General features: G+C 42.3%; 1 protein-coding gene across 2 annotated transcripts; it reads left to right on the top strand.

The window, feature by feature from the left end:
* The first annotated feature begins 1,191 nt into the window (after window positions 1-1,191).
* RFT1 (RFT1 homolog) lies at window positions 1,192-27,861 on the top strand. 2 transcript variants are annotated; one of them, XM_054167358.1, is made up of 13 exons: window positions 1,192-1,253; window positions 14,832-14,917; window positions 15,546-15,662; window positions 17,476-17,665; window positions 18,248-18,349; window positions 19,241-19,375; window positions 20,257-20,335; window positions 20,591-20,641; window positions 22,206-22,336; window positions 22,593-22,737; window positions 23,777-23,882; window positions 25,780-26,029; window positions 27,246-27,861. In XM_054167358.1, the coding sequence occupies exons 1-13, from the start codon at window positions 1,251-1,253 to the stop codon at window positions 27,408-27,410; spliced, it is 1,560 nt and encodes a 519-aa protein (XP_054023333.1). In that variant the 5' UTR covers window positions 1,192-1,250; the 3' UTR covers window positions 27,411-27,861. The 2 variants fall into 2 exon arrangements, with proteins under 2 accessions (XP_054023333.1, XP_009899006.2); XM_009900704.2 differs by lacking the exon at window positions 1,192-1,253 and adding an exon at window positions 14,646-14,737.

The raw sequence follows: 27,861 nt of genomic DNA, 5'->3' as shown, positions 1-27,861 counted from the left end.
GAGCAGATTTCAGTTTTAGTGGCCCGTAACACTCCCAGACCACTCCACTTCTTTTTGGTACAGGAAAGAATATCACATTAGGGAAGCAAAACCAGTAAATGGCACTTTAAAGCCAACAATTCTATTCCTAAAAAGAAACAATTATACAAGCCTGCAGCTGGCAGTCACAGCTGATGATGGTCTTCAAAAAGCAAACAGTTTTTGGGTGGTGGTGATGAGATACAAGGATATAAAGGTCATTTAAAATTGCCCAACTTTTTGAGTGAGGCTCAACAGGTTTAATCCTGCTGATATAAATGTTCCTCTGAATAACTAAAAGTACATTTGAAAAACCAATATGTGAGGACAAGAGCAGTCCTTGATAGTCTGGTGAAAAATCTAGAGTTACATAATGAAAAGGATTTCTTACTTTCTATCATTCTGGATTACCAAGGCACCTCATATTTTGGGCCTATATTGATGCAAATTATGTATTCTCTATCTCTGTAATGGAATTAATTACGTTGTTTAGTGTCATAGTTACAAGATCTCTCTTCTCTTTGTCAATAATTGCATGCAAATAGTGACATGAAGATCTGAAGGATTGCCAGAATTACAGTATGGAAATAAGGCTCATTTCTTACATAATTTCCTGACTAACCCTTTCCCAGGCTGCAGTAGAGTGTAATATTCTAAACCATTATCAAGAACATGACAGAATTAAGCACAGCATGCTTTAGTATCTTCAAGAGGATGAAGCTATTAAAGTCAAAGTCTGGGGATAGAGTGTCAGTGGAACTGCCAGAAGAGACACTTGGAAATGCATGCTTAGATAGGGATGTTCAGGTTCTCTGTGTGTCTGTGGTGGAAAGGGTTCTAGGAGTTAGTTTGCCACTGACAATTTGCTATGAATAAACATCAGCAAGCCTGATAAGCTTTCCATCCAGGCAGATGGAAAGGAAATGGTTTTGTAATGGACATCAGGAGCATATTGTGGGTAGAAGATGATGTACATTGCTAATTCAGTCTCAGACGTGTGGTCAGATCCTTTTGTTTGAACCTTTTCATAATCTTCAGGATGTGAGTGGGAGTTTTAAACAACTCCTGTGACATCTCTTGTAATGATGCTCTGATATTATTGGTTTCTAAGAAAAGAATTTAAAATTTATATTTAGGTAGGCTGGACTAAAAATGCACGGTGAAGATCACAGTGCTTTTGAAATCTGCTGAAGAAAACACTGTGGCATGAACCATGACCTTCAAGCTTCTGAATGGTGAGTATAGGTGCTAGTAAGAAGTTATGGCTCCATATTAATAGTATGCTGTGCCTTTAGCTTTTGAAAATAATGCTGATGAGGTCAGGAAGATGAAATTTCTTCCATTTAGTGGTATTTTGTTTCTGATGCAAGAAGTAGTCATAAATGCAACAGCAGAATACCAGAGCCCAGGGTACGGCTTTGCTTGCCAGGCAGGTACATTGCTCTCTGTGGACACCAGTGAGAAGGATATCCACCTCCTGTGGTTTGGTATGAATAGTTCTGTCCACTGCTCATTCAGAGTTTCTCCCCTTTGATAAACAAAAGAAATTTTCCTAAATGTTTTGAACTTAGATAAAAATGGGAAGGCCTACCTTTGGGGGTTTAATCTCAAGCTGCACCAGGGGAGGTTTAGGCTGGATGTTAGGAAGAAGTTCTACACAGAGAGAGTGATTGCCCCTTGGAATGGGCTGCCTGGGGAGGTGGTGGAGTCGCCATCATTGGAGGTGTTTAGGAGGGGACTTGATAGGGTGCTTGGTGCCATGGGTTAGTTGATTAGGTGGTATTGGATAATAGGTTGGACGCAATGATCTCGAAGTTCTCTTCCGGTCTGGTCTGGTCTGGTCTATTCTATTCTACTTTTGTTTTCTTACAGGCTGATGACTGTTTTGCAAACCCTCTTTCACTAGGCAAGAAGTCAAACCACGAGTCTTGGTAGGAAGGCAGACTTAAAATGGAATACCTGGTAGGATATAAGGCACTGTTCATAGCATAAATTCTTGGGAATGTAGGAAGTATAGAGAATATAAAGATACCAGCATCAAGGTGCCCATGTGGCCCTTGTATGATTTGCAGGGCAAGGAAACAGAGCCCTGTCTGTCCAGAGTGTCATTGCAGTTGTGCTAAAGCTATATCTCCTGTATTTATGAGTAAGGTACTGAACAGTTTATGCCCAAGTGTCTTGACAGTACTACAGCCAATCCTTTCACAACAATGCTGGTGTGGTTGGGAATGCATTAATGGATTACTGTCATTGTCTTCATTGTCTGTTCTAATGGGCAATTTTTTACCATCTGCATCACCTTTGGAAAAAAGGGGAGATATCCCAGGAAGAGTTTAAGGATGTTGCTAGGTCATGCAGGAAAGAAAATAGAGAGGTAATAGCCCATTTAGAAGTTAGACTAGCCACTGCTGTAAAGGAGAATATAAAATGTTTCTATAAATATATTAATGGCAGAAGGAAGAGGCAAGGACAACCTCCACTCTTTATTGGATCCAGAGTGGAATATAGTAACAAAAGATGAGGCAAAGGCAGAGGTACTCAGTACCTTCTTTGTCTCAATCTTCAATAGTGGGACAGGTTGTCTTCAGGACAAGTGGCCTCCTGAACTGGCAGATGGAGCCAGGGACCAGTATAGTCCCCCTGTCATCCAGGAGGAAGCAGTAAGGGACCCGCTGAGACTCTTGGATCCTCACAAATCCATGGGACCAGATGGGATCCATCCTAGGGTGCTGAGAGAGCTGGCAGATGAGCTGGCCAAGCCACTCTCCATCATTTATCAACAGTCTTGGCTCAGTGGAGAGGTCCTAGAGGACTGGAAGCTGGCCAACGTGGTGCCCATCCACAAGAAGGGCCGGCAGGAGGAACTGTGATATTTACAGACCTGTCAGCCTGACCTCAGTGCCAGGCAAGATTATGGAACAGGTTGTCTTGTGTGCAATCACACAGCACCTACAGGATGGCCAAGGGATCAGGCCTAGCCAGCAGAGATTTAGGAGGGGCAAGTCCTGCCTGACCAACCTGATCTCTTTTTACAGTCAGGTTACCTGCCTAGTGAACATGGTGCAGGCTGTGGATGTAGTCTACCTGGACTTCAGCAAAGCCTTTGACACTGTCCCCCACAGCAAACTCCTGGAGAAGCTGGCAGCATGTGGCTGGGACAGATTCACTTTGAAATGGGTCAAGAACTGGCTGGAGGGTTGGGCCTAGAGAGTGGTGGTGAATGGTGCCACATCCAGCTGGCAGCCAGGCACTAGTGGTGTCCCCCCAGGGATCAGTGCTGGGCCCCATGCTCTTTAACATCTTTATTGATGATCTGGATGAGGGGTTTGAGTCCATCATCAGTAAGTTTGCAGATGACACCAAGCTGGGGGCAGGAGTTGATCTGTTGGAGGGTAGGAGGGCCCTGCAGAGCGACCTTGACAGGCTGGATGGGTGGGCAGAGGCCAATGGGATGAGATTTAATAAGGCTAAGTGCAGGGTTCTACACTTTGGCCGCAACAACCCCAAGCAGCACTATAGGCTGGGGACAGAGTGGCTGAAGAGCAGCCAGGCAGAAAGGGACCTGGGGCTGCTGGTAGATAGTAAACTGAACATGAGACAGCAGTGTGCCCAGGTGACCAAGAAGGCCAATGGCATCCTGGCCTGTGTCAGGAATAGTGTGGCCAGCAGGACAAGAGAGGTTATTCCCCTGTATGCAGCACTGGTCAGGCCACACCTTGGGCACTGTGTCCAGTTCTGGGCCCCTCAATTCAAGAGAGATGTTGAGGTACTGGAATGTGTCCAGAGAAGGGCAAAAAAGCTGGTGAGGGGCCTGGAGCACAAGCCCTATGAGGAGAGGCTGAGGGAGCTGGGGTTGCTTAGCCTGGAGAAGAGGAGGCTCAGAAGAGATCTCATTGCTGTCTACAACTCCCTGAAGGGAGGTTGTAGCCAGGTGGGGGTTGGTCTCTTCTCCCAGGCAACCAGCAACAGAGCAAGAGGACACAGTCTCAAGTTGTGCCAGGGGAGGTTCAGGTTGGATAATAGGAAGAAGTTCTTCACAGAGAGAATTATTTGCTATTGGAATGGGCTGCCCAGGAAGGTGGTGGAGTCGCCATCCCTGGAGATCTTCAAGAAAAGATTGGATAAGGCACTTAGTACCATGGTCTAGTTGGTACTAGATGGGTGATAGGGATGGGTGATAGGTTGGACTGGATGATCTTGGAGATCTCTTCCAACCTGGTTGATTCTATGATTCTAAACCATGAACTTGCATTGGGAGAGAGGAAGCAAGAACACATTCCTTAGTTGAGATTGCTGCTGTCTTCTTTAGGAGGTGGATTCCAATCTGAATTTAGCCTGATACACCTGTTACTTAGAAAAAAACCAACAATCAACTCCCCAGCTGTTGGGTGTGTGCCCTATGACACACCCAACCAGGTCTTAGTAAGTGAGAGTGGATATGTTAATTTTAAAGTTTCTTTTTTAGAGTTAGGGACAAACTGTTGACAAAACATGGTTCAGTTGTAATACAGTCACAACTTGGCTGATCAAAGGGAAGTATTTTTTTTCTGCTTGACTGCTTAGCACACAAACTCAGAGTGACTGGCAAACCTGGGGCAAAAAAAAGTATGTATTTAAGAGGAAATAGAAAAGCTTATTTAGTAGAGAAGCAAGGGGGGAGTTTTACTTCACAATCTACTTACGGGACGAGGTTGGGGAAGTCCCCTAACATTGTTAGCATGACACAAGATCATGTGTTTGAAGACTTGCAGAAGGGCATCTTGTGTGATGACTAATCTTGCTGGTCTTTTCTATTAATCTCTCACCAGAACTGTGATGTTTAGGGTCAGCTTTTGTCCTTAAACCTAAGCCATCCTGTATTTCCCTGATCCCTATAAGCTTACAGATTTAAAGAGTAGAGTCTTGCTCCTAATGAACTGAGAATAGACTCGTCAAGGTCTGTTGTTGTGTGACCTTGGGCATCCTTGAACTAGTAGATAGTAATTGTACTTTTATCTCAAGAGAATGACATGTAATGAAGCTGTGTTACCAATTCAAATGGAGGCAAGGAAGCTCAGTAAGTTGACTACATGGACATCTGGATTAAAGGCAGAGATGATTTTGGCCCTCAATATTATTGTCTTACATTGAAGAGCTTCTTAGGTGGTCTCCTGCTAAAAGGTAAATAGGCCATTGGGAGGTCTTCTCTTCTTTATTTGTACTTACTTGGGAGAGTGTGACCGTTTGAGGCTGTGCCTTTAAGAAAGGGGCACACTGGCTAAATGTTTATAAAATATTTTGGTATTCTAAACGAATTTCATTGGCCAAGTAAGGTGGGAGGTGAGATTGGACCCAGGGGAGCTGGGAACTTTCTCTCAGTCTTCCTTTCTTCGCTGTCCCTTCCACACTGGACTGCTTCTGGGCTTTTTGCCAAGAGATAAGAACTAACTAACTCCCTGTGCTTAGGCCTCTGCTGTACTAACTCCCCTTTTTTCTCTTCTTCTACCTCTTTGGGGGAGAAGGGAGGTAGCGGGGTGAAGGGGGCACAGGGGGAAGCCCCCTCTGTTGGGGGTCTGGTTTCTGACTGTGTTTATTTGCTGTATATTCCTGTATATATTGTAAAATACCTGTATTTGTTGTGTTACATATAATCTGTTTCCTTGTAAAATATACTCATTTCTCCGACTGAGTTTTCAGCCGTGGTCTCTTTCTCAGTGGGGGGAGGGAAAGCAGAGCCTTTCCTCTCAACCCACCACAGAGAGTTAAGTGTTAAGTTCTGTTTCCTGTATTATTGAGCTTTTTTCTAACTGGATTTCAGGGTTTTGTATTGAAAGTGGGGTTTAACTGTGGAAGGATAATGTGGGAGTTTCTGAAACTGAATAGAAAAACATATGCTTATTTAAGAGATCCCTTGCTTGTCATTAAGGAGTAAGAGGAATCCAAAAGATGTATCTCACTTAGCTATAACTGTCATGAATGCAAGAGAAGGGGGCATGGAAATATTCTATTCTATCAATTTGTCAAACTAATCACTGTCTTGCTCAACGGAGTTATTTCAGGGAAGAATGGAAGTCAGCTCTCAAGGGAGATGGAAATGAATGACATGAAAGATACCTGACTTGTAATTAGTTCTGTTCTACAGGTGATGATGCTCAATATTATATAACATCATACAAGTGGAATTTGAAGGCAGTGTATGGTGACTCACAAATTCTCTGTTCTCAGCCTTTATAAGGCACTCCGTTAAGTGATTCTTCTCCTAGATACTGGATTCCTGAAAGCTGAAAAGCTGCTTACTCCATTTTGTCAGATATCCTCCTGATTGTTAAGTATCATTCCTGCATGTCTCCATCTGCTTCAGAAGTAACTCTTCAGGTGACGCAAAGGAGAAAAGGAAAGAGAAACTTGAACATCTTGTGTTCAGTGCATTTTCAGAACCCAAACTCCTCTAATGTGTATTTCAGAAGTACTTGCCAGTTGAGTCCTTCCATGTACTCGAGTCCTGTGTCCAGTTCTGGGCCCCTCAGTTTAGGAAGGATGTTGACTTGCTGGAACGAGTCCAGAGAAGAGCAACAAAGTTGGTGAGGGGTTTGGAACATAAGCCCTACGAGGAGAGGCTGAGGGAGCTGGGGTTGCTTAGCCTGGAGAAGAGGAGACTCAGGGGTGACCTTATTACTCTCTACAACTACCTGAAGGGAGGTTGTAGACAGACGGATGTTGGTCTCTTCTCCCAGGCAAGCAGTACCAGAACAAGAGGACACAGTCTCAGGCTGCGCCAGGGGAGATTCAGGCTGGATGTTAGAAAAAGTTCTATACAGAAAGAGTGATTGCACATTGGAATGGGCTGCCTGGGGAGGTGGTGGAATCGCCATCACTGGAGGTTTTTAGGAGAAGACTTGACAGGGTGCTTGGTGCTGTGGGTTAGTTGCTTGGGGGGTGTTGGATTGGTTGATGGGTTGGACGCGATGATCTTGAAGGTCTCTTCCAACCTGGTTTATTCTATGTATGCATTTTACTGCGTTCACTGAGTTATTGTCACTGTTGATTTTAGAAGTCTTAAGGCCATTTCATGCAAAAGTCACACTGAGGTCGAAGTAAGCTTAGTAATTGTTCTTGTTGAATTCTAAAATAGAATCATTCTGTGTGAGTACTCAGCACTTGTGAACTGTTTTAATGAGCACAGCCTCATTTCTGTATTATGAAAGTAAATGGTGTTTGTGAGTATGTGTTTGTATAGCAAATAGAAGTCTCTTTTGCAGGCTTTCTGCACCTCCGTATCTTTTGGGTACGTTTTTCCTCAAGGGGAGGTAGCCTGGAGCTTACAAAGATGCCAAGCATTAGACAGTAGAGATTTTTCAAGTGCAGATGCTCACAGCTGCAAAATCTCTTTCTATAATCTTACTATAGCTATTATGCTTCAGAAATCTCTTCCGTATGTTCACTAGTAATGCACTGGTCAACACCAAACCTGCAGCAGCAAATGTAACTGTGATGTTAATTTTACAGAATGCAGAGGAAGACAGAGGAAAAATCTACATTTTGCTGCAGCACCTACTCCTCATCACTTCTACATTTCAGGTTTGTAGGTTAGAATTTGAGATGTCCTACCTTCCAGAAACAATACTTATCACAGTGACAGTCAAGTTGTGTATACCTAGCATGAACAATACATAAAGGCAGATAATATTTTGCAAGCTAAAGGAAATTATCCACAAGAGAACTTCGTAATTATGATAATTGCTGACATTATGAACTTTCCAAAAAGACTGAAAGATGTTCCATTGTAAGGTTTCTCGTTTTATACAGTGGTAGGCTTCCAGAGCACATAGCAATTAGATGAATTGTCTACTTGGTGTTTGAAGTAAGGGGCTGATACAAAGCTTCCTGAGACAGGTAGGACAGTCTGTTATTTATAGTGAAAATGGCTGGAATTTCTAGCCTTGAAGAAGGCAAGACAGAAATCATCTTCAGCTAAACACAGAGATGCTTAGTATTTAGAATCTACAAGACAGCAAAGATTGTGCAGAATTTATGTGCGTGCTTAAGGGTTCTGCACATTGGCCACAACAACCCCATGCAGAGCTACAGGCTGGGGTCAGAGTGGCTGGAGAGCAGCCACGTGGAGAGGGACCTGGGGGTGCTGGTCGATGGTAGGCTGAACATGAGCCTGCAGTGTGCCCAGGCAGCCAAGAGGGCCAATGGCATCCTGGCCTGCATCAAGAACAGTGTGGCCAGCAGGAGCAGGGAGGTCATTCTGCCCCTGTACACTGCACTGGTTAGGCCACACCTTGAGTACTGTGTCCAGTTCTGGGCCCCTCAGTTTAGGAAAGATGTTGACTTGCTGTCTAGAGAAGGGCAAGTTGTTGAGGGGTTTGGAAGACAAGTCTTATGAGGAGAGGCTGAGGGAGCTGGGGTTGCTTAGCCTGGAGAAGAGGAAACTCAGGGGTGACCTTACTGCTCTCTACAACTACCTGAAGGGAGGTTGAGAACAGGCGGATGTTGGTCTCTTCTTCCAGGTAGCCAGTACCAGAACAAGAGGACACAGTGTCAGGCTGTGCCAGGGGAGGTTTGGGCTGGATGTTAGGAAGAAGTTCTATACAGAGAGAGTGATTGCCCGTTGGAATGGGCTGCCCTTGGAGGTGGTGGAGTTGCCATCACTGGAGGTGTTCAGGAGGAGACTTCATGGGGTGCTTGGTGCCATGGGTTAGTTGTTTAGGTGGTGTTGGATTGGTTGATGGGTTGGACGCGATGATCTTGAAGGTCTCTTCCAACCTGGTCTGGTCTATTCTATTCTATTCTATTCTATTCTAATATACAAATTCTGCAAGAATTTTAAGCAAGAAGGTTGCCATTTCCAGTGACAGAACTGCTGTAATTTATCACTTCCCTCAGACTGAAGAACTGAAATGATTTTTGGTAGACTTTTTTAGAATGTATGTTGAATGTTACAGATTTTTAAATTGCAAAGAGAAGAAGAAATGTGTGAAGCTTACTGGAAACAGACAACGTCGTGCAGAGTGCTCATTTTTTGTTCTTGTAATCTACAGATGCTATTTCTTATTCTGCCTAATACACTGCTACCAGCACCTAATACCAGGCTACCAGCACCTAATACCAGGCTACCAGCACCAGAACAAGGGGACACAGTCTCAAGCTGTGCCAGGGGAGGTTTAGACTCGAGGTGAGGAAAAAGTTCTTCACTGAGCGAGTCATTCGTCATTGGAATGTGCTGCCCAGGGAGGTGGTGGAGTCGCCGTCCCTGGAGGTGTTCAAGGGGAGATTGGACGTGGCACTTGGTGCCATGGTCTAGTCGTGAGGTCTGTTGGTTCAGGTTGGACTTGATGATCCTTGGGGTCTCTTCCAACCTTAGTTATACTGTGATACTGTGATACTGTAAAGTATGCAGTGTGATAATTGGCACTGTTTCTGAAAACATAGTACTATCCTGTCCTTAATATTTTGACTTTCAACTTTTGCATTTGTTGCCTTATTTTTTTTGCCTTTTTTTTTCATTTTCCTTTGAGTTAAACATTGGCTTACATTACATTTCACATATAAGAAGGTGTCAGTCTTCCATTTATTTAATCTGTAAATAAATAAAAGTTGAATTTAAAAGTGAAATGGATAAATCAGTAAAACCACTTGATTGAATTACATATAAAAGGTGCATTTAAGGCCAAAGTGCTTGAAAGCATGTAAAGCAAAGTTACTGCTACACTACAAAGTCAAAAGCTCCTCTGGAAAGCTAAGACAGTGCATTTTCCAAATGTTGCTTATGACAGAAAACAACTGTGTTCTTCAAAAGCCCCCTTTTTTCTTTCATCCAAAAGAAAGGACAAAAATCAAATCCTTACTGAACTGATAATGTAGCTGGGGAGAAAGAAATGCACATTTTTGTTTGACTATTTAACATGCACAAGAGATATTAACTCAATCCACAAGGCCTGGGGAAACTAATGTAAAAAGCTCTCTGGGGACATTTTGGTTGGAGGGAAGAGACACTGGCACAGCAGTAACTCCTTACGTGTCCTTTGCTGCTGAATAACCTGTGAATCTCTTTTGCTTCCTGCAGTTCTGCTCTGAATTGGAAATTCAACATGCTCAGGCCCAGACACATCCCTGACCTGAGGAAGGAAGAAAGCCTAATGAGATGTAGTGCCTAGTCTGGCAAGTCGTCATGTAACTCTCTGCTTTGACACCAGTTTCCTAGTTATATCTGTGAAGGAACAAGTTTTGTATGATAAGGAATAAAAAGACAAATCTCTTTTATGCATTACTTTTAAAAAAGAAACAATGGAAATTAGAGCCTGACTTAATATATTTGTCCTGTGCCAGCACAAGGCCTCTGAGCAGTATAGGGAAGATAATATTTTGCCACCTCAGAAACAAGTATTTTGTCCTTGTTAATGAAATGGCAAGTGTGGACTTGTAGCAGAGGCACAGCAGTTCTGCTAAGCATCGTGCTCCCTACAAGGTGTGGGGTATTGTGGTCAGTGAGCTCTGCAGAGCCAAGACTGTGCAGAGCCAGGACTGTACAGAACCAGTTCTGTAACCACTCATCCTCTTTACTAGAATCTGCACATCCAGACACAAGATAGACTCATGCTGCAGGCCAGAGGGGTAGAAATAGGAGTGTGTATCTCTCTCTTAATACAGTGCATGCTACGGGGAGGGTCTGCTGCCCTCAGAGCCAGCTGCAGAGCCCCAGAGCAGGGCTGGGCACATGAGCAACAGCATTTGGCTGCGCCCTGAGGGCATCAAGGATCTTGCTCAGTCTGTGTGCTGCATGAACTGGACAGGATGCTGCTGGATCGCTCAGGCAGCACCAGAGTTTCCTAGATTTTGTTTGGGTGGGGTGGATTGGTTTGTTTTTTGTTTGTTTGTTTGTTGTTTTTTTTCTTGTCTCTAAAATAAGTCTTGACTGCAAAGCTAAAAGCTTCTTCAGCAGCAGAAATATACAGTCTTTAGCTCACAGCCTAGTCTGTCATTTTGTGTTGTCATGCACTATTCTAGGAGGTATCACAGAATCACACAGAATCACAGAATCAGGCAGCAGGAGAGAAGTTTGCATATGATTTCATAGCACAGTTGGTTTTCTAACTTCATTCCCCAAGGGATCTTTGAGGGAAATAAAATAATAAAATGAAAATACTAAAATATATTACTGGGCTAATAAAATACAAATTTGCTAGTGATCCTTTATCCTGGATTGTGTTTTGGTTCTGTAATGAGGTCTTTGTTTTAGAACAGATGAGAAGTCACAACGGACCAGAACTGTTTCCAGGTTTCATTGCTGATTTAATAGATTTCTGCTTCCTGGTGGCACTCCATCATTAATTTGGGAATTTTTGTCCTGGAGTACAGAAGACCTTTCCAGCTCTATCCACAGCTATCTTGCCTCCTTTTATGTAAAGGAAAGAGAGTTATTTTATAGTATGCTGCCACAAATGGTTGTCTCAGAACAACTAAGAGATGGATGTTGCAGTGAGAGGATGCAAGAATGCTCTAAGTGGGCACTGCTGCTGTAGGAAAAGTTGTCTTGACTGCATATTCTTGATACTGTGCACTATTTGGGTCCTCCTTTAAGTTACACCTATTCTCAAACTGTGTTACTAAAAATAAGCATTTTTATCAACTCTATTGTTAAGCCTGCTCACAAAGACTTGTGGATAAAATTAAGTTAGCTAATAGGTCAATTTATAAGTTTGAAATACTGCTCTTACTCTGATTTGTGTGGTGTCACATTGCTGGTATGAGTTGGCCCTATTATTACAACTGCTCTTCTGACAGCCTGCAGTAGAATCTGAAAGATGCTGTTGGAGTACAAGGACTCACTTTTCAGTCTAGCCTCAAGTATGTGCTGAAGGGACTGGCTGGTGTTCTTGCTGCCGGCTGCCTCAAAGGCCGTTTGCCATCTAGTGGCTTGGAAGCATTAATGCCAAAAGGGTCTAAGTGGCAAAGCTGGTTCCTATTAAAAACAGTTGAAGTTTTAGTTGCTTCTCTTCCATCTCCCCTTGCTTTGCAGCTGTTTCTGTTTTAGCTTTATGAGGTGACAAGCCAAACTGTCCAACAAAGCATCACTAGTTGTCACTTAGAGTTCTCCATGGCAGATGCCTAAAAAGATTGGACTATTGCCTCCAGAGTTAGCACACTGATTTATCCTGGTTTATTTCCTGAAATTCCCTACTTTTGTAATAAAAATATAGAAGGGTAGTAACATGAATTCCTCCCGAGTGTTGGTATGTGCTGCATGTTTCATGTTCCTCAACTGCATTCTTGTTTCCCTGGACAGCATAGATGGTAACTTGTGAAGGTTTTATTCCCGAAGTTCAACCACCCTTATTGACATTAGTACAAGCCACAACATACTTAGAAGTCTTTTGATTTCAGTTGTCACTATTACATGCCACTAAGAAAAAACCAGAGCTTGAATTAGGACAGCTAGAACTCAACCTGGCTGCTGCCAAAAGGGATAACAAAAAGATTTTTACAAATATATTAACAACAAAAAGAAAGTCAAGGAAAATGTCCACTCTTTATTGGATGCAGGGAAAACCACTGCTAACAAGGATAAGGAAAAGCCTGAGGTACTTAATGCCAGGTCTGTCAGCCTGATCTTGGTACCAGGGAAGATTATGGAGCAGTTTGTCTTTGGTGCATTCACAGGCAAGTGAAAGATAATGGAGGGATCAGGCCCAGTGAGCATGGGTTCACAAAAGGTGGGTCCTGCTTGACCAACCTCATCTCTTTCTATGACCAGATGATCCACCTAGTGGATGAGGGAAAGGCTGTGGATGTTGTCTACCTGGATTTCTATAAAGACTTTCACACTGTCTCCCACAGCATTCTTCTCGAGAAACTTGTGGCCCTTGACACAGCCAAGTGGACTCTGATTAAAAACTGGCTGGCTGGTCAGCCCCAAAGAGTTGTGATAAACTGAGTTAAAGCCAGTTGGTGGCTAATTGAAAGCAGCGTCCCCCAGGGCTTGGTACTGGGGCCAGTTCTGTTTAATATCTTTATTAATTATTTGGATGAAGGGGTTAAGGGCACCATCAGCAGGTTTGCAGATGACATTAAGCTGAGCGGGAGTGTTGGCCTGCTTGAGGGTAGGAAGGCACTGCAGAGAGATCTGGACAGGTTAAATTGGTGGGCTGAGGTCAGTGGAATGAGGTTTAACAAGACCAGTTGCTGCGTCCTGCACAGCAACCCCAAACACTACAGGCTTGGGGAAGAGTGGCTGGAAAGCAGCCTGGTGAAAAAGGTTCTGGGGGTGCTGGTGGATGGATGGCTGAACATGTGCCAACAGTGTGCTCAGGTGGCCAAGAAGGCCAACAGTATCCTGGACTATATGAAAAATGGTGTGTCTAGCAGGAGTAGGGAAGTGATCATGCCCCTGTACTCAGCACTGGTGAGGCTTGAATATGCTGTTCAATTCTGGGCACCACCAGCATAAGAAAGACATTGAGGTCCTGGAATATGTCCAGAGAAGAGCTGGTGAGGGGGTTGGAGGGATGTCATAAAGAGTGGCTGAGGGAGCTGGGGTTTAGTCTGGAGAAAAGAAGCCTAAAGGGAGATTTTATTGCTGTCTACAGCTACCTGAGAGGAGGTTGTAATGAGGCTGGTGTTGGTCTGTTCACCCAAGTAATTAGCAAGAAGACAAGAGGAACTGAGTTTACATTGTGCCAGGGAGGTTTAGATTAGACATTAGGAAACATTTCTTCACTGAGAAAGTGCTGAGGCATTGAAACAGGCTGCCCAGGGAGGTGGTGGAGTTGCCATCCCTGGAGGTGTTCAAGAAGCATGTAGATAAAACACATCAGGTTACAGTTTAATGGTCACAGTAGCTGGGTTACAGTTGGACATGCTCTTAAAGATCAAGATACATAGAAAGATACAATCTTCTTATATATTGCTGCTTAAATAAGAATCTGAAGTAGTCTGGAACTCCTGTTTACAGTAAGTCTAAAATCTTAACTGCCTGGAAGACTTCAGCTCAGTGTATTACTAAATTTAAGTTTATTACACTTGGGTCTTTGTTATTTGAAGGTGTGGGTTTTGTTTGTTGGTTGCTTTGGGGTCTTTTTGTGCATGAGTGGAGTTTTTGCTGGGTTTTGGTTGATCAGTCGGGTTTTGTTTGGTGGGTTTTGATATACACAGAACAAAGTAAGATGCTCTCTTCTTCCTGCAGCAGGGTGATTCACCTCCGTTTTGGTTGTCCTTCTCATGAAGTCAGAGCAGGTTTGCCCTCAGTTTATAAAGGAATTGGTGAGTCTCAGTGATGTCGACAGAGATCTCTTGAAAACAGCACTTGTCAGAAAATGCCGTGTAATATGGTATCTCTTGTAAGCCCGGGTGCAGCTTTGCGAGTTGGTGGCATAGCTCCTTGCCAAGTAGAAAGCCGGCGCTGAGCATTAGCTTTGGCATGTGGGCAGACTGAAGTGCCCAGTTACTTTCCGCGTTGACCGCACGTGTCCAGAACATCGCTTATCGCGGACACCCGCGCTTGGTGGTGTCGCGAGCCGCGCAGCGAGCGAACACCGCGCCGGCTGTGCCCGGCATTCGTTTCCCGCCCGGAGGCTGAGCCGGCCCCGGCAGCGCGGGGCACCGCCCCGCCTGACGCCATCGCGGCGCGACGGCGGCGCCTGCCAATCCTGCCGGCGGGGCAGGGCGGGGGCTGATGGCCTCGCAGGACGTGCTCGGCCAGACCACCCGGCTGGCCTCCTCCAGCGCTTTGTTGCAGGTGCTTCCCCTCTCCTTCTCCTCAGCGGTGCCCGGCGGGAGCCCCCTCAGCCTCGCTCGGCGCGCAGGTGTTTCCCGTGCGGCTTCCTCCACAGGTGCTGTTCCGGGTGGTCACCTTCGGGCTGAACGCGTTCACTCTGCGCTACCTCTCCAGAGAACTGATCGGTGTGGTCAACGTGAGGTGAGGAGGAGGAGCACTCGGGTGGGAAGCCCGTGTCCCGCATCCCGACCGCGCTCTTCTAAAGCATGACATCTGTGAGGCTTCCCCCGGAACAGGGCTCCCGGCTCTGGGATAGGGCTTTAAGTGGCTGTGCTTGTTGCAGAGTCTCAGGGTTTATGGTCTATAGGGTGTGTCGCTAATAACACTTTGCACAATGCTGTTTAATTTACTGTTACGTGATTTACAGTGTTTGATCGTCGAACGTTTCACAGTTTATGTTTTGGTTGCTGATAACCTCAGTTTCAGTTACTGCTGACCTGCCTTCATGTTAAGCCATCAGCTTGCTGAAGAAGAGCGAGACACAATTGCACATTATGTGCTGTTGCAACTACATCTTTGGTTTATAGCATGCTTGAAGTATTTCTGCCATTCGAATAATCACATGTAACTCTTTTATCTTCTTTTTTAGGAGATACGAATTATATCTTGTAGCACCATGGGTTTTTTGGATACCTGTTAGATTTGTCTGTCAGGCAGCCCTGTGTAAAAACAGTCAGTGGTGCTACTGCATGAAGGATTTCAGGAATATTGTTTAAAGGCATAATTTTATCCTTTTGTTTTTTTCTTTTCTCCTCCTCATCTCCTTCAGGCTGACTCTACTGTATTCAACGATTGTATTCCTAGCCAGGGAAGCATTTCGCAGAGCTTGTTTGAGTGGAAGTACGAAGCGAAACTGGACCAAAACAATTAATCTATTGTGGCTGACGTAAGATGCCTCTTAACATTTACTTATTTAGAATGTATTTCTAATTTTTGTCTGAGAGCTCAAATAATGAGAGGAGTTACTTATTTGCTGAGGCAATTATTTTAGTATTGGACATTTAATAGCTTCAGTCGTGTTTCAGGACCGATGCAGGAAGCTGTTGCTTTAGCATTGACAGACTTGATCTCTTCTTGGAGTAGGTAGGAAAGCACATTGGCAAAGGTGTTATTGGGAGCTCTTTGTTCTGTTACTTAGCCTGTTTTTAGTTATGTTGTAGCTGTTGCAGGACAATCCTGATGCACAAATATGTAGTCCTCTGCCTTGTCAGTCTTCCTTTTGTATTGCCTGATGTGCATTTATGGAACTGCTTTACATTTCTTTCTTTCTTTTATCTTCCCCCTCAAATGGATTTTTTTTTTTTCCCAAGGTCTTGAGCCCTGATGTTTATTGATATGGCAGCATAAATGCGTTGGGTAGGAGATGTGAAGAGGTAAAAGAGAGTTGAAATTAACAGGGAGTAAGGAGGACTGCTTCTTTCAGTTGCAGTGCTCTTTATTGCAACAAGTGGACAGGTTAAAGTTTACGTAAGGATGCAGCCAATGCAATTGTACATTGGAGCTAAGCAGATTTTGAGAGCTGTTTCTCCTTCCTAGTTCCTGGACACACCTCTCTGTTACTTCTCTGTCAAGTCTAGCAGCTGTGCAGCCACAATTAGATGGGTTGGGAAGTAAAATTACCTGTCTGACATGGTGGAAAACCACGCCTGTGTGACAAAAGAGTGGTTCCTCACTGGATCACCTTACTGACTTTCCCTGGAAATGCACAGCTATTAGTTGGATCTGGCCCAGGAATGGGCATTGTGTGTGATCATCTGCATCCAGGCGTAAAGAGGACGGATTGTCTCCTTCAAGGATAAAGCTTAATACTGATACTTGAAATGTATTAGATCTGTTCCTTTTGCCTCATTATAATCAGTTTTCTGCTATTTGACTGCCTTTCAAGTAGGCTTTAAATGACAGAGTGCCTTTTTCTTTTTTGTTTTTGTTTTTTTTTTTTTTCATTCATAGAGAAGCATAACTTAAAATGAAGACTGACTTTCTTGAAGGATCTCAAAAATATCTTAGCTTGATGTCAGATACCTTAGGGATGTGATAATAATGGTGTAAAGCTTTCTGCAAACTGCTAGAAGCTTTGTGTCCCTGAAGCAGTGTCAACAGAAGGTAATACAAGTCTGCACTCATGTGCCTGCCTTGGCTTTTTAGCTCCAGTCACCAGCTGAAGTGGTTCAGGACTACACTAGAGAATTGGAGAACTGATGTACCTCAGGTGCAGGCCTGCCTTTTCTTCAGCTCACTCTGCTGTCACTCTCTGAAGAACCAGGGATTTTTGAAAGATGGAAGGTGGCAGTTGAAGTGGTGGCATCTTTATCTGTTACAGCAAGATCCAGCAAAGCTTGTCTGCCAAACCCCTGGTAACCCAGCACCGAGGGGTGTGAAGTATTCTGTAGGCTGACAGAGGATCAGATTTCTTTGATCCTAGGGAACAAGAAATGTAGACAGTTGACATTATGCTACAGTCTTTAGTAGACAATAGAGAAGTCAGGAAAATGTTTTCCATGTTGTGCAAAAGAAAGCTGTGAAAGTATTCATTTAAAAAAAATAATCTTGGTATGGTAGCAGTGGAGATTAATTAAAATCCCTCAGAGTTTTAGTTGTTGAGTTTTTAAGAAGTGTTGGCAATATTTGAAATTTTAATACTTTTTTTTTTTTTCCTCCTCAAGTAACATTTCTTTTGATTTTGTTTCTTAACTTTTCAGAGTCCCTCTTGGTGTTTTTTGGTCTGTCTTTTTGGGCTTAGTCTGGCTACATTTGCTTGAAGTACCTGATCCTTCTGTGGTTCCACATTATCAGGCTGGTGTAGTGGCATTTGGTTTGTCCGCAGTTATTGAGCTTCTGGGAGAACCATTCTGGGTTTTAGCACAAGCTCATTTGTTTGTGAGACTTAAGGTTAGTGAAGTCTATGGGGTTGTATGTGTGTGTGAATTGTATTTTTCTGTTGAAAAGAACAAATTTCTGAACTAGATCGTTTGTGTATTCAGGCATGTAGAAAATCCCAGGACTGTGTGTACTGCTTAGTACTGTATGGCATAGTTGTAACATAGATATGAACTTGTACCTGTTACAGCAAGTAAGTTGGTTTATATAGGAATTACTACCTTAGTGAACATTAAATACGTAACTAAGGAGTTTCAATTGCAGGGAGAGGCACATAGTTTCCACAGTTTTGCATTTGAGTTGGTGGTGGTTGTGAAATTGTGAAATATGACAATTGAGAACATGATTGTCTCAAGCAAAAATTTCCCCTTATGTCCCATACAAAGGACTGGGAAAGTGCAGCGGAGAAATTGTGACATGCCAAAATAGAAAATATACAGAGAAATGACAATCTAAGCTCAGCAGAAAGGATCTCTGTCAGAAAGTCACAGTGACTTTGGAAGTCTTGCATTCTGTGGGTGAAACTAATGTATTTTCAGTCTGTGTATGTAATTATGCTGGTAGAAAATAACTTGTGTTTTCCTTTTCTTAAAGGTAATTGCTGAAAGCCTTTCTGTGGTGTCGAAATGCGTTTTGACAGTTATTTTGGTAGTCCTTTATCCTCACTGGGGCCTCTACATTTTTTCCTTTGCTCAGGTAATTTTCCTGTGTTCTTTTTTTCCCCTATAAATTCTTGATTCATCTGAATTTTTCATTGCTGCTAGTGATATTTTGCCTGCTGAATAACTTTTGAGGAGGTGAGAGAAAATGCTTCAGGGAGGTTTAAGATTTAGCACCTGTATTTGTTATTTTCCTCATACTCATTACTGACTTGGCACTGATCCTCAGCAGTTTAGTGGATGCCTGTGAAGGCATGTTTTGCACATAAGGTTGTGTTCTCTTATGAATTCTGTGGTAACTCTTAGTCACATATACATTCTGATGCTTGAAGACTGTTCACCACCTGGATTCAATATCAAACTTTGCATTCTGCTGTGTGGGAGATTATAGTCACACAGGTCAGCCTGTACCACCAACCTTTATCAGGACATGCTACCCATGTGTAATGTACTTGGATTGAAACTATTTCTTTACTACAATGAAGAAGGGCTATACTGGCTCCCAAAAAAATTGGGTTGTCACCTATTAAAGGTCAGTTTGCCTGTGATAACATGAATGAGATCCACTTCAGATGTGGACATTTGGTGGGGTTTTTGTCCAGGTTTTGCAGTGGCTGTCCTAGGTAGTGTATAATTGATCCAAGACAGAGACATGTACGGTAGCTCCTCTGTCAGATGGGTTTTTGGCTGAATAACTGCTTTATAATTGGAGTTTAACCATGCTAAATGGCAAAGGGACATGATAACATATAGATGAAAAAAACAAAGTGAGCAGCATTCCTGGGGTGTTAGTCTTCATCTCCTTTAAAATTTAACACAGTAAGGATTACTGTTTGCTTTCACTGAATTTGGAACTCTAGCATGTAATTCTGCATTGCAAGTTTAGTTTATATCACTGATGGTTTTTCTTTTTTCCTTCCTTCTCCAGCTTTTATATGTCAGTGTTCTAGTAATGTGTTATATAATTTATTTTGTGGTGTTTCTGGGGTCTCCTGAAGCAACAAAGAAGTCGTTTCCAGTTGCTAGAATGAAAGCTCTATTACCTACTTTGGTGGAAGATGAGGTAGGTTGCACTGTTAATTTCTTGGGTTTAATTTTTTTTCTTGAGAGAGCTTTGAAAGTTAGTCTGAGATAATGGAAGTAATGGAGTGATTCTGAGGATATCGCTGCACTGTGGAGGATGACTGATTGGAAAAAACAACATTCAAATTGTTTGTGGTTTGTACCAATAAAATCCTTGCCAGAAAAACATTATGAAACTTCTTTGTTGTTAGGGACTTGTTGCTGACTTATCTTTTAGTATCTTTGCATAAACCATTAAGTGGAGATAGAACATCTGCAGTGGGCAGGAAAATGACAAGGTGTCACTGGATCCAAGACAGGAAAGAAAACAGAACTGTTTTACCATGTTTATTTCAGTACTTGGGCTTTTCCAGAAAATAAACACGGTGGAACACAGCATCCTACTGCTACTCTGATATCTCTGATGTCATCTCAAAATGAGCTAAGAAAGAAATGAAAAATCACAGTGAGAAAGCAGACATGGTGAAAAAGATTTGCAAATTGGAAAGATTAAGGTAGTTGCAGGACTGCTGGGACAATGTGAAGAGCATTATGCAATTTCTGTGTGCAGTGAATGTGAAAGTTCTTTTGGCATGCTAAACAGCACAGGGTTTTTCCCAGTCTCTTTGATTAGTATTTTTTTATAGAAAGCTTATTTGGATACTCTACCTGCAGCAATAGTAATCTTCAGCAAGGGCAAAAAAAGGCTTTGCCAGATCAGATGGATGCTTGTATTTAGCAATATTTTAGATGAGTTGTTAGTAGTTACGACATTGTGAGTTTTCCTCATCAGTACATTAGAGCTAGCCAAGAGTATTTTCATCTTCTGTTTCTCCTCAGTAGTTCCAGTCATGCTTATTAACTTTCAGTACTTTTTTGCAGACCTTTGTTAACTGGAAGGAAGCACGCTTAACTTGGAGTTTCTTCAAACAATCCTTCTTGAAACAGATTTTGACAGAAGGTGAGGCTTGACATCTGGTTGTGATGGGGAAGAGGTAGTGAATGCTGTTTACAAAACTGAGAAAGCTGGGGTGGAGCTTACAGAGATTGTTGCCAACAGAAGTTACTAACCTAGCTGAAGTGTTTTTAGAATATTCTAAACCAGGTGGCGTCCTATTTGACCTTGTCTCTTGAATACTTAGTGTTGGAAGTGCCTGAACAAGTACTGGGAAAAATTTAGGGACTTGTACTTAAGTTCTTTATTTTGAACTTACAGGGGAACGATATGTGATGACTTTTCTGAATGTGTTGAATTTTGGAGATCAAGGTAAGTGTGACGGTCTTGTGGAATGCTGACTCTGTTCTCAGTCATTGCTCTTCAGGTGGTTCTGAAAATTAAGTATTGAAGATAACTTGAAAATGTGAGATAGCAGAATTGTAGAAACATTCAGGTTTGAAAAGAACCTTGGGACCACCAAGTCCAACCAATAACACTACTCTGCAAGGTTAACCCCAAAACCATATTCCCAAGCACCACATCCAAACAACCTTTAAATGCATCCAGGGTTGGTGACTCAACCATCTCCCTGGGCAGCCTGTTCCAATGCCTGACCACTCTCTGTGGAAAAAAAATGTTCTTAATACCCAGTCTAAACCTACCCAGTTTGCAGTTTGAGGCCATTCCTTCTTGTTCTATCACTTATTACCTGTGGGATGATTTCATAGCCTTTGTGACTTTGAGGTACATTTAGGTGAACGATTGATAGACAGAAAAGAATTTAACTGAAGATTCTGGACTTCAAATTTTTCCTTGGAATAAAACCTTTCCCATGTATGATACCATAGATCTTGTTTCTTTTTATGAAAACTTCAAGTGTACATCACACATCCAATGTGCTCTAGAATAATTTAGTCTAGTTACGGAGTAGTGTATGGCAGTAGCCCTTCAGATGACTGAGTTGCAAGTTAACTTGGGGAAGGAAAATAGACTGTAATTGTTAGCCCACTGTTAGAAGTTTCTTGGATGGATTGAATTTCTTTTAATTGTGGGCAGTAGTATGCTCTCCCCCATAAATAGTGAGTATATGTGCTTGCCACTGGTAACTGTGGCTGCTGCTGCTCCTCTTTGCTTGCAGAACAGTTGCCTCTTGCTTGTAGGGTCTTTGAAAGAGCAATGAGTACAAATATGCCTGTACTTTGAAAATCTTGAGAAATATTTTGGTTCCATTCCAAGTCCAATGAAATCATCTAGAATGTTACTACAGAATTTCACTGTGACTGTGTAAAGCACTTCTCCATATGCCTGACTTCATACGCTCTAAGTGACTGTACTCTGTGTGTGTGGATGTATGCACACACATAGATGTCTTAGCAGAGTTGGAACAGCATCTTGCTGGGGATGGAAGTGCTTCTAAAATGTCATGTAGGATTGCTCTTTCACTTCCACGGAAGTAAAAAGAAAGAGCAACCTCACAGTAAAAATGACTACCTTTCTTTTCTTCTGAATCAGTACGTTCTTACTGTTCTTGTTCTCGTTCAGTGAAATTCCTGACGGCCTGTTACAGCTCTTCCCATAAAGGAAGTTAAATGTGGCTTGGTGCTGTTACTGGATCCACATCTCCATAGTTGGTGTTGCTTTAGATGGTAACATATGTGAGCAAACCTTGTAATTCTTAGCTCTGGTTGCTGCGACTGTCAGAAATGTTAAGGAACCCTGCTTTAATGTTGCATTGAATTCCACTAGTTTTGTCTTTGTTGAATGGGAATAAATTAGAATCCGTGTTCTTGTTAAGGACTTGGAATTAAAATGCGCCAAAATTTACGGATTACTTCTGTCTTGTTCTGTGGTGGTTGATGTTTATGGCTTCTGTGGGTTTGTTCTTTTTCACAAGGTGTATATGATATCGTGAATAACCTTGGTTCCCTGGTGGCCAGATTTATCTTTTTGCCTATTGAGGAGAGTTTTTACGTCTTTTTTGCTAAAGTGTTGGAAAGAGGGAAGAACGTAAAGGATCAGAAGCAGGTACGTTTGTTTTGCATTAATACAAGTGCTGTTTGTACTTTGCCTTGAACAGACATATTCATGCTTTGTGTGAAACTTGTCATCAGTGAAATACAGAATGACATTATAGATAGAAAAAAATTGCTGGAGATTAAGACCACGTGCATGGCTAAGTCAGTAAGAAAGGAAGAGTTTCCTACCTTTTTTACACTGCAGACCAATTGTTTGTGTTTTTTTTTTCCTGTCACTGACTACTTGGTCTTCTTTCTTTTTTCAGGATGATGTTGCTATGGCTGCAAATGTATTAGAATTGCTGTTGAAACTTGTGCTTCTGATTGGCCTTACCATCACAATTTTTGGCTATGCTTATTCTCAGCTGGCTCTGGATATTTATGGAGGCTCTATGCTCAGTTCTGGAACAGGTAAAGATTTACAGAGCGAACAAAGAAGCCATTCTTTAAAAAGAGAATCTGCTGCTGTTATGAATTCTTGCATAAATCAACACATTTTTTCCCCTGTAAAACTCCTGTTGGTTCCAGTGACTTAGCTTGGCTGAATCTAAAGGACAAGAAAAAGATACAAAATCTGAATTTTGGAGTCACGTAATCATCTCTGGCTCAAAAATCTGCACATTGGGTTGTTTTTTTTTATCTAGCACAATTTTGAATGTATTGAACAGCCTTGTGACAGTATAGATGTTTTCTAGATTTTGAATTTGCCTCATGCAATGCTTTCAGGACCAGATGTAAGCAGGCGAAGACCTTAATTACATTATACAGCAAAGTTCTGTAGTCTATCAGAAGGCACATGCGTCACATCTCAATTGGGCATTTTCTACTGGCATACATGTAATTAAGGCATACAATAGGTCAAAATAACAAACCAATATTTTAACACATCCAACCAAATTCTGCCCAGCTTCTCTCCTTCAGTTACACAGTGTTTACGTTATCCTCAGAGTCAAAGACAAAACATAGCCCTCTCTAATTCGAGCAAAGGTAAATCTTCTCTGTAGTCTTCTAAAGCTATCCGAAAACAACCTTCTTCCCCCCCAGCCTTTCTGGTTTTCTTCCTGTTGTGTTCAAAATACACTGTTTATTATTTTTGCTACCACATAGTAACTATTGAATTTAGTTTCCACAAACTTCTGTGCAATAGAAGATTTGGGTTATGATAAATAGTACTTTTTAATTAGGAAATCCCTTTGAATAAAATTCTTTGTTTTGATGGCTATCTTTCCTGTTACTATAACAACTGCTGTTCTTGGGTAGTTTGGGATTTTGTTGCTTGGGGTTTTTTTTCTTGCCTTCTTTGTGTTCTTGTCAAGATATCTAAGCAGGAAACCTTTTTCAAATTAAATTATTTCCATGATTACATTACAATTTTTATTTCTTAGTGTAAGAACAATGCAGTTTTACAGAGGAAATAATAATTTACTTATCATTCTGATGTCTTTTTTAGGTCCAGATCTCCTCCGATGTTACTCTTTATACGTCCTGTTTCTTGCTATCAATGGAGTAACGGAATGTTTTACATTTGCTTTGATGTGCAAAGAAGAGGTAGACAGGTAGGAAAGAGTGTCCCCAGAATATTCCTGTAATTAATCTTCACGTGGTTAGCTTGGAGCTCAGTATGTAAACAGAACAGTTCTGCATGAATGTGTGCTTGGAAATGTTCTTTTCTGATTATTATTTTTGTTCCCAAAGAGCAAATTTCTTTCTGTAGTTATTTAAGAACTGTGCTTCTCATCTCCAGAGCCAGATGCAATAGATGGGCAAGCAAACGTGCACTGATTGGGATTTTTACATGCTTGTGTTTGTTGATAAACATTGATATTCTTAACAGATTAATTGTAATGACCTCATAAAGGCACGAGTGCATTTGCAATCAGCATGAAAATATCCTGCCCCACTGAACAGCAGCTACATGTTTAGCTGTCTGCATGTAGATTTAGATGTAGAAAGTGTTAGCAAGTGTTTAAATACTTGAGTTAAAAGGTTAGACATGAAGCTTTTTGTACATCACTAACTGCAGAAGTAATTAGAATGTGAAGGCTTGTGTTCTGTACATGTGCTTGAAGTTACAGTTTTAATTTAAGACTTGCTGTCACTGGAAACTCATGGAATATTTTGCAGTTGGTGAAATTTTTCATGGAGGGTTACTGTCCTGAATGATCTAAATTGTGGGTCTGCATTCAGTGGTTTATCTGCTTAAAGTAGGAAGCTGGACCAGATGACTTCACACAGTATCACCAAGGTTGGAAGAGACCTCGAGGATCATTAAGTCCAACCTGTCACCACAGACATCATGACTAGACCATGGCACCAAGTGCCACGTCCAGTCCCCTCTTGAACACCTCCAGGGACGGTGACTCCACCACCTCCCTGGGCAGCCCATTCCAATGACGAATGACTCGCTCGGTGAAGAACTTTCTCCTCACCGCGAGTCTAAACTTCCCCTGGTGCAGCTTGAGACTGTGTCCTCTTGTTCTGGTGCTGGTTGCCTGGGAGAAGAGACCAACCCCTTCCTGGCTACAACCACCTTTCAGGTAGTTGTAGAGGGCAATGAGGTCACCCCTGAGTCTCTTTTCCAGGCTAAACCATCCCAGCTCCCTCAGCCTCTCCTCACAGGGCTGTGCTCAAGGCCTCTCCCCAGCCTTGTTGCCCTTCTCCGGACACGTTCAAGTGTCTCAATGTCCTTCTTAAACTGAGGGGCCCAGAACTGGACACAGTACTCAAGGTGTGGCCTAACCAATGCAGAGTCCAGGGGCACAATGACCTCCCTGCTCCTGCTGGCCACACCATTCCTAATGCAGGCCAGGATGCCGTTGGCCCTCTTGGCCACCTGGGCACACTGCTGGCTCATGTTTAGGCAGCTGTCAATAAGCACTTCCAGGGTTGTTGACTCAAAGCCTCATGGCCTTCTCACTACTGCCATAAAGCTTTTTATGGTTTATGCAGCAGCTGTCCATTACAAGGCCTTTCTAAATTAATTTCAATGAAGTTTGCTTATCACAGCCAAAGCACTGTGTTCTAGGCATACCAAGGGCTGCTTTCTGAAGTGTGAACTTGTTTTCAAAGCCACTGTTTGGAGCAGAAACTAAATAAAACATTATCTTGTTGCTGAGCATAGTTTAATACATATCTGAAATAAAATAGAAGTAGTCCTCAAGTTTTTACATTATTAATCTTTGATACTAAATTTGACTTTCTGAAGTGAGTATACAGCTGAAGAGTGAAAAATAACTTCCTGCACATAATGTTCTTGCTTTAATTTGATGTATTTTCCATTCTTCCAAGGATTTTTTTCCCACTATCTCCATTCTCCAGTTTATATCCTTCCATTAGAAGATAGAAATTCTCTTCCTGTTTTTCACTTCAGAAAATAAATGTTTTATTTCTTCAAAGATAAAGTTAGTAAATAAATATTGTAGCTGTTGTCATTTCTTTTTTTTTCCTCTCTAGGTATAATTTTGTTATGCTGGCTTTGTCCTTCACATTTCTGTGCATCTCTTACTTCCTGACCCACTGGCATGGCAGTATAGGCTTTATCCTTGCCAACTGCTTTAACATGGGTATTCGAATAGCTCACAGCATCCACTATATCTATGATTACTTCAAGGCAAGCACCTACAGACCTTTGAAAGGCCTGCTTCCCTCACCGGTTTTGGTACTTGTTTACATCCTAAGTGGAGTTATCACTGGTTTCTCAGAGGTAAGCATCTTTTTCATTGTTCCCACTGTGAAAGTTCACACCGAATGATTTGTGTGTCCACAAGCAGGGCAAAACCATTAGCAAAAACAGACTCATGAGAATAGGCTGGAAGACTTGCATTACAGGCAAGGCAAGATTTAATAATAAGAGATTCTATCTTTGATATCAAGTTATTTTGACCAGCAGTAGAAGATGGGTTTGGCAAGCGAAACAAAAGGTAGCGTATTTCTGCTGTCTGTAGATCGATCCATGTCCTTAGTTTGTAGTGGAAGTTTTGCAGTAGCACAAAGAAACTGTTGCTACAAATTTTGCAGTAAAGAAATGACAGCGGAAAAGCAATCAAAAGAACAGAAACAAAAATTGCCAAGAGCACATTCATCACATTTATTCAGACTGCAGGATAGTAATTGCCCTGACTAATTATTATGGAGGTGGTTGCATTTCAGTGTACAGAAATCTGGCAGGTTGGAAATCCATTACGCCTTAGAAAGGAGAGCTTTATATTTTGGAGCGGAGGATTTCTGGTGCGGCTTTGTAAGAAAATAGTGGTGCAAAGCAGCAGACTTGTATGATGGCACCATCAGTTTTTTTCATATCTCAATTAACATATTTCTGCATGCCAGATAGTAACAGCTTCCACATGTACTGGGTATCTATTGAATGCCTGTTTTCTGCTGACAGGATTTTCTTAAAGTGTTGTGTCTACTGAAGATGATCAGTAGGATCAGTGCAGGTGACAAAGCCACGTGCAGCTTGGTGATGTGAGCATAGTCAGGAGAGATGCTGGACCCTATTTTTTATCACAGTATAACTAAGGTTGGAAGAGACCCCAAGGATCATCAAGTCCAACCTGTCCCAACAGACCTCACAACTAGACCATGGCACCAAGTGCCACGTCCAATCTCCCCTTGAACACCTCCAGGGACGGTGACTCCACCACCTCCCTGGGCAGCACATTCCAATGGCGAATGACTCGCTCAGTGAAGAACTTTTTCCTCACTTTGAGTCTAAACCTCCCCTGGCACAGCTTGAGACTGTGTCCCCTTGTCCTGGTGCTGGTTGCCTGGGAGAAGAGACCAACCCCTTCCTGTCTACAACTACCTGAAGGTAGTTGTAGAGGGCAATGAAGTCACCCCTGATCCTTCTCTTCTCCAGACAGTCAATCTACTTTGTGCTGAATTGTTTTCCTGCAATTGCTTCTTTTCTTCTGCTGTAGGTATTCCTCTGCTGTGATAAAGGTTGGATGGGAAGGCTGATTCACATCTGTATTGGGGCTCTGTGCTTTGCAGCAACCATCGTTACAATGCTCAGCGCAGAGACCAAGCTGGTCCACTTTGTCAGAAGCCAGTTCCTTTCCCGGTATATGAAGAAAGGAACGTGAAATGCTCGTGCAGAACAGTTCTTGTATGTGCTTGCAGTAAAGGGCTGGTTTTGGTTTTTTTTCTGCCTCAGATCTGTGTGGAAGAATATTTGCACATGTGTTTCTTGAAAGCATTGGTATTGGAGTGGCAATGTAAAAGATTGCAAACGGAGTAGTATTTTGTTTTGCACACTGGTCAGTGCAGTTAAAGAGCTGAGAAATTTTCTTTTTATCCTTTTTTCTTTTCTAAGCTTTTCTTTAAACAGCCTCTTTGGTAATGAATAAAGATCTGAGGTAGACTTGTCTGATGTAACCTAGTTGACAGACCTCATGAAGAGAGTTCCCGTTCTTGCCACTGAGGAGTACACACATGAAGGTATCATATGGCCTAAGATGTAGTTAAGAACACTCTTATTTATCATGTTGGGCTGCTTAATAGAGAATAAATGTTCTGACTGCAAACCCCAAAAAA

This window comes from Dryobates pubescens, chromosome 1 (assembly GCF_014839835.1).
Source record: "Dryobates pubescens isolate bDryPub1 chromosome 1, bDryPub1.pri, whole genome shotgun sequence".
In the NCBI taxonomy this organism is placed as follows: Eukaryota; Metazoa; Chordata; class Aves; order Piciformes; family Picidae; genus Dryobates; species Dryobates pubescens.
This window is presented reverse-complemented; position numbering and strand designations above follow the sequence as displayed.

Excerpts from the sequence above, each read along its gene's own strand:
- RFT1 (XM_009900704.2), top strand. The coding sequence starts at position 14,675 with ATGGCCTCGCAGGACGTGCTCGGCCAGACCACCCGGCTGGCCTCCTCC. Across the intron at positions 20,336-20,590 it reads GAAACAGATTTTGACAGAAG|GGGAACGATATGTGATGACT; the intron begins GTGAGGCTTGAC and ends TTGAACTTACAG. Across the intron at positions 23,883-25,779 it reads TGCAAAGAAGAGGTAGACAG|GTATAATTTTGTTATGCTGG; the intron begins GTAGGAAAGAGT and ends TTTCCTCTCTAG.